Source organism: Triticum dicoccoides, chromosome 5A (assembly GCF_002162155.2).
Source record: "Triticum dicoccoides isolate Atlit2015 ecotype Zavitan chromosome 5A, WEW_v2.0, whole genome shotgun sequence".
Lineage (NCBI taxonomy): Eukaryota > Viridiplantae > Streptophyta > Magnoliopsida > Poales > Poaceae > Triticum > Triticum dicoccoides.
The window spans coordinates 356,657,089-356,663,608 of NC_041388.1; the positions used below are offsets into that span (position 1 = coordinate 356,657,089).

The following is a 6,520-nucleotide window of genomic DNA, read 5'->3' on the forward strand; positions in this document are numbered from 1 at the left end:
CCATAGCGACCAGGCGATTCCGATAACCAAAGAGTCGAAGCCTCGCTTGTTCTGGACCTGAAAGCACCGTCTACTTGTGAGACACCAATCAATGAAGGTATTCGTGACCTCTGGACAAAGGACATTGAGCTGAAGTTTATCGAAGCAGGTGTGCCAGACTCACCCGCGTAGACGCATTGCGCGAGTATATGATTAATGTTATCCTCTTCCTGTAAACAGGTGTAGCACGCTGAAGAGTGGTCCTGCAAGCCATGGCGAGCCCTTCTATCACGTAAAGATTTTGCACTTGAGTGGAGCCCAGCTACACCAAATGCAAGTAGCATTCGGTGATCGTACCAGGCCACTGCAAAGCCCAGCATATATGGACTTGGCGGAATAGACCCGAGCTAGCTGCGGGCCAAGCAAACCTATCATCTGCCTCGACATCTCTCTGAACCGTAGCTATCACGTGCCTTAGATCAAACCATTTGCACCCCAAAAGAGGTGTCTGGCTCGACCTCCCCAGCCCAACGCTCGTTGACTAGCACCTGTGCGACCGTCCTCGAGTTTTTGATTCTGGTGTGAAAGTAGGGGTTCAAATTGGAGGCTATACTGTGTGACAGAAAATGTGAGGAGTGCTTTTATGATGTCACACACAATGTATTCTTTGAAATGCTTGAAAGTAGGGGTTCAGATTGAAGGCTATAGCTGTCAAAATGTGAGGGGTCGAAACAAACATAGCCGAACACTGAAACAATCTGTGCACGTTTGAGGGGCATCGTGATTGGAGAATGGAAGGAGGCGTATTTGTCGTTCCCGAGACGTGGAGGTCAATTGACACGGTCCATCAGCTGCCTGGTACGCCACGTGGAGATAGACCGCTGAGCCGTCCCTCCGTTCCGAATGGCGATGGTTGAGCGGGGCCATCCAAAACAGCTAGACCTGGTCCACCGCTCCCCACTTCCGGAGAAGACTTCTAAAAAAGAAAGAAAACCTGAAAGCGCGTCACCGTCCGTTTGCAATTCCATTCATTTGCTCCCGTATCAACCATATCGAATCCAATCCAATCGAATCGCCGGAGGCGGAAGCGCGCATCGAACTCGGTCGGCAATGGCGAGCCTCACCTTGCCGCCGGCGCCCCCTAACCCCCGCCAGGACGCCATCGACCTCCACAAGGCCTTCAAAGGTCCGCGCCTTGCCTTTCCCCTCCGATTTCCCCCCTCTCAATCCCGCTTTTTTTGGACCGATTCGGTCGGAGATTAGGGTGAGCTGACGAGCTGGAGGAACGTTCCAGGTAGAAATTGCTATTCCGGCTGCGCGGATTGAAGTCAGTGGTCAAAAGGGGTGCCGACCCCTTAGATTCATTTTGCATGTCAAATTGCTATGAATAATTCTGGTTGATGTGGATTTGTTATTATGAGACTTTAGAGGGTCAGATGTTCAGATACGTGGAGGTTAGAATGGAGCATGGTCGGGTGAGTGATGGTAACTGCAGTATTGCATCGACTGAGGACCTGTTTCTTGACCTGCTCTGAATTTAATTTGGAGCCAAGTGGACTGATATGAGGTCAAGGAGGACGAGTTCTGTCTCAGAGAGACCGACTGTTCTTCTGGCCAAAGTGCAAAACCGTTTAATTGCCGGTTACCCGATAATTAAACTATCCCAAGACTGATAGAATTCTTTTTACAATTTAATGGTTCATAAAAATAAGAATCTGAACTTAGGCGATATTTATGGGCTGATGACCTGTACAATAATTGTGATTACTTATATTCTTTTTTATGAGAATCCTGTAGCTTAAACCAGGCAAAACAACGGTTGCCAAACAAATTACAAGACTTGGAAAATTCTCTATCTGGAAGACCGACAGAGTAATTTTGACACAAAGATTCACAACAAACACAGAAAATATAAAACTAAAACCAAACAGACCAATGAAAGTCTTCCTCTTCAGAAAACCAAAACTCTTGAATCCCTTCTCTAGCCGGAATAGGACACAAAGTCCGTTAAAATCCGCCACGAAAGTAGTCAGCCGTGTGGGGCAGAACCAGGAAAACAGTCTTTGCACATGGGCCGCGGCATCACCCCGAGCTTGGCAAGGAGAGGATCCGTTGTCTTGTCACTGCTCCCGAAAGTCGGGATCCACATGAAAGATCCGTCAAGTCCAAAGGAGCTGAAGTGAAGTCCTGCCATAGTGCCATGGTTGACCAAACCACGTTTCTGGAACCCCAGATCGACGTGACAGAAACCCCACATCTCGATCGACGCTGGAGGCAAGGCCGCCATATCGAAGGCAAAGGAGGACAATTATTATGCTGGCTGATTTTGTCTCCGCTATAACCGAGAAAATGAACAACGGCACCTATATATATATGTATTTGTAAAAATCAGCCTCCCCCAACCTTAGAGCTGGGTGAGCGATGATTCACTGGTGAAAACTGCTAGGATGTTAAGGAGTGGCGGCTAGGGTTGTGATTACTGGTATTCTGGTTCACAAATTGATATATCGTCTCCTGATTTCCTTTTCTTTTATTATTATGTATTTCCTTCTTTTCCCTTCCATTCATGATTCTCCTCCCTTCAACCACCCCAACAGTTTCCAACTTCGAGAAAACGCAAAAAGTATTGTGTCTTCATGCATTGATAGAAAAGGAAAGTTGTGTACAAGGCCAACGAAGGGCAAGACCTGAGAGTATACAGCGCCGTACCCCTAAGAGCTACTCCCTCCGTCCGCGAATAAGTGTACATCTAGCTTTTGTTCTAAGTCAAAGATTTAAATTTTTGACCAACTTTATAGAAAAGAGTAGTAGCATATATGACATCAAATTGATATATTATGAAAGTACATTTCAAAACGAATCTAGCGATACTAATTTAGTGTCATAAATGCTGCTACATTTCCCTATAAAATTGGTCAAAGTTTTAAAACTTTGACTTAGGACAAAACCTAGATGTACACTTATTCATGGACGGAGGGAGTAGGCGCTGCCGGAAGAAGCACCGCATGGCCAACCGCCCCTGCTCTCGCCCACAGTTGTGCTTCGGCCCTCCTATGTGTTCAGTACAGCTTAGAATTGAAAATTGTCAACTGCTAAGTGCTCCAAGAAAAGGCTCAGGATCTCATAGTAAAAAAGAAGGGCTCAGCATCTGACCAAGGTCTTTTAAGAATTTATTGTTATGGACGACCTGTGACATAATGGTGCCATAGTAGTTTCTGTAGCAGTAGAGTTGTAACTATTTGGGTTTTGGCCCCAAGTACCATGACTAGTCGAGTTGTACTCCTTATTACCATGATATTTGAGTCGCGCTCCCTAGTACCATACATTTGAGAAGGCAAATGCATCATTTTCCATTTAGTGACCATTACGGTTTATCAATATGAAGTTATGAACTGAAGTTTGTTTCTGCGGTACCACCAATGTTATTGTTTCTGTAAACTAAGTTATTCTTAGATAGGGTAGGAGTAATATATATGGTCTAGTAATTCCTGATGGCTGTGATCAAGTGAGAATTACTAAAAAAGATGCTTCAGCAAATTACTTCTTTGCACAATTTTATGTTTCTACTTGAAATTATAAGATTCGTTATTTATTCAATCAACCTTCATTATATGTCTTCTTTAAAAGTAATTAATCCTTTGCATCCTGATTATGATTTTTTTTCACTTGGTTGTTGGTCTTACAGGGTTTGGCTGTGATACTACAACAGTTTCAAATATACTTGCTCACCGTGACTCAATGCAACGTGGATACATTCAACAGGAATACAAAACTATGTATTCTGAGGAACTTTCACGTCGTATATCGTCTGAACTCAGTGGAAACCACAAGGTATGGAAAATTGTAGAAAAATCTTTATTGCATGATAAATCAAACTATTGCACAGCTATACTGGCTGAAGAGGTATGCTTAATTAATTGTACCAGTATTCACCGAGTAAAAGTATGGATTTGCATAGGTTAGTTCTATATTTCTTAACCAAGTCTATGTTATGCCAGTCCTCAGTATAGTTGAATTACTCAAAATATTGTTGTGGTAGATATGGGTATACGGCTAACCTTGTGGTATATGATTCCAGAAAGCACTGTCGCTCTGGATTCTTGATCCTGCTGGACGTGATGCGACTGTTCTGAAAGAAGCTCTAAGTGCTGAAAGTCTTGATCTGAAAGCAGCTACTGATATAATTTGTTCCAGGACACCATCACAGCTGCAAATAATGAAACAGACATATTATGCAAAGTTTGGTACTTATCTTGAGCATGACATTAGTCAGCAAACATCCGGCGATCATCAGAAGGTTTCATTTCTTAATTTGTAACTTCTTCATCTGATGCATGGCAGTTGAAAGCTATTTGCATTGCTTACTTCTCTATTCAGGACTTGTGCTTGTACATATCATTTCTTGAAACACAGAATTTTGCTGTGTTCTTCTCGGGCATACTGCAGTTACTAGTGAAATGCTATGTTGATACCATTTTGTACTTTCGCTTTATTATATGTTGATGTCAAGGTGATCTGCTGCATGGTCTTCCTTACAGTTTAGACACGTATACTGTTTGGGTACACCTGTCCAAATTGTACATTTTTGTGCTAATGAATGATATGATGTGTATTTCAGATCTTACTAGCCTATGTTGGCATTCCACGCTACGAAGGCCCGGAGGTTGATCCCACTATAGTGACACATGATGCGAAGGACCTCTACAAAGCTGGTGAGAAAAAGCTGGGCACAGATGAGAAAACCTTCATCCGCATCTTCACTGAACGCAGCTGGGCACACATGGCAGCTGTTGCTTCTGCTTACCATCACATGTATGATCGGTCGTTACAGAAGGTAACCTGTAACACTTCTGTTCAGTTTTCCCTTCCCACATACATTTTGGTGCTCTCCTGGATTGTAATAGTGAGTTTCCCTCACTGATGGTAGGTTGTGAAGAATGAAACATCTGGAAACTTTGAAGTTGCTCTGTTAACTATCCTCAGATGTGCTGAGAATCCAGCGAAGTATTTTGCTAAGGTATCTCACCCGTTCTGTCCTCCAAAAAGAATATGTAAACTTCTTTATTTGATATCAAGAGGCAAGCAGCCAAGCTTTCGTGTTTTTGATAAAGTGGTGTTTTTGTACAGAGCATGAATTACAATAGTTTAACCTTTTCATGCCACACTATTATTTCTTAGTTTCTGATTGCCCCATCGTATGCTGTGCATAAAGCCTGCAGGATTTGACTCTTGAATTTCCTTGTTTACTTTGTTTTCACGTTTCCTATTTTCAGTGAATATCTAGTTACAATCCTGATGTGATATATTCTAATATTCTATAAATACTTTCGAATAGACAATGACTTGATTGCTTTGGTACCTGTACCTAACTTCCCACTATAATCCGTAACTGTGCTAGCGGTATTTAGTATCCAGTCTGAACACTAGTATCATTATGGGAATATGCTACTAGGACTCCTACATTTGAATTGACCGATAACCATATAAATTATGACATCTTTATTAAATCCCTTATCAGGACCTCGCTTCTATTTTGTTTATCTCTGACTCTGTTCTCTTTCTTTGGTACTTGTCATTTTTTTTTCTGAACAATGTTAATTCAGGTGTTGAGGAAGTCCATGAAAGGTCTAGGTACTGATGACAAGACACTTGTAAGGGTTGTGGTGACAAGGACTGAGATTGATATGCAGTATATCAAGGCAGAATATTACAAGAAATACAAAAAGCCGTTAGCTGATGCTATCCATTCCGAAACATCAGGCGGTTATCGGACGTTCCTGCTTTCTCTTGTTGGTAGCCATTAGGTAATGTTCACTGGTGCTACTGTCTTTAAAGTACCCGCTTACATATTAAGATGGCAGTGCTCATATTGATCTTGTGTTTTTCTCCACCCTTCGCATTTCTCAGGCTATGTTTCCTCGACCGTACACGCTGCTCTGTTGCATTACTTTACCCTAAAGGCCTAAGCACAGTGACTCTACCTGGCCAAAATGTATGACGTCGTCATCACTGTGTTCTGGAGCTTCCCTGACAACTATTTCTGCTTTCTCTTGGTTTATGCTTGCCTAAAATGTGTGTATATATTATTTGGATCTGGGGACTCTAGTGCAGTGGCTGCCGCTGGTTCCATCTTTCATGGCATGTGTTATCAGTGCAGTTGGTTTGATGATTGTATTTGGCTTTACTGCTTTCACTGAAGTTCACTGTTATTTAACTTTATTGAGAAAAAGGAGTGGCGTACATCCAGGTTTTTTCTTTTCTTTTGCAGTTGTTGCATTATGTACTTCTGTTGTGCCAAGTAACATGATCCTGGTTACGGAAAAAAAAGGTACTAACAGGATCCTTGGGTGTTTCCTTTTTTGAGGGGTAGGTGTTTCATATGCAGAAAATAGGTTTTACCTCTGGTTCTGAATTCTGATACTCCCTCCGTCCAGAAAAACCTGTCCCTCAAATGGATATACTAACATTAAGTTAATGCTAAATACATCTATTTGATGGACAAGCTTGGGACAAGCTTTTCCGGATGGAGGGAGTACACATT

The 6,520-nt window shown here is 42.3% G+C and overlaps 1 protein-coding gene across 1 annotated transcript; it reads left to right on the forward strand.

Annotated features, from left to right (window-relative positions):
• The first annotated feature begins 963 nt into the window (after nt 1-963).
• On the forward strand, nt 964-6,239 carry LOC119301493 (annexin D5-like). Its single transcript, XM_037578467.1, has 7 exons — nt 964-1,165; nt 3,665-3,810; nt 4,058-4,276; nt 4,598-4,813; nt 4,907-4,996; nt 5,583-5,783; nt 5,887-6,239. The coding sequence occupies exons 1-6, from the start codon at nt 1,090-1,092 to the stop codon at nt 5,781-5,783; spliced, it is 948 nt and encodes a 315-aa protein (XP_037434364.1). The 5' UTR covers nt 964-1,089; the 3' UTR covers nt 5,887-6,239.
• The last annotated feature ends 281 nt before the right edge of the window (nt 6,240-6,520 follow it).

Coding starts and splice junctions, on each gene's coding strand:
- LOC119301493 (XM_037578467.1), top strand. CDS start 1,090: ATGGCGAGCCTCACCTTGCCGCCGGCGCCCCCTAACCCCCGCCAGGAC. Junction 3,811..4,057: donor AACTCAGTGGAAACCACAAG/GTATGGAAAATT, acceptor ATATGATTCCAG/AAAGCACTGTCGCTCTGGAT. Junction 4,997..5,582: donor CAGCGAAGTATTTTGCTAAG/GTATCTCACCCG, acceptor ATGTTAATTCAG/GTGTTGAGGAAGTCCATGAA.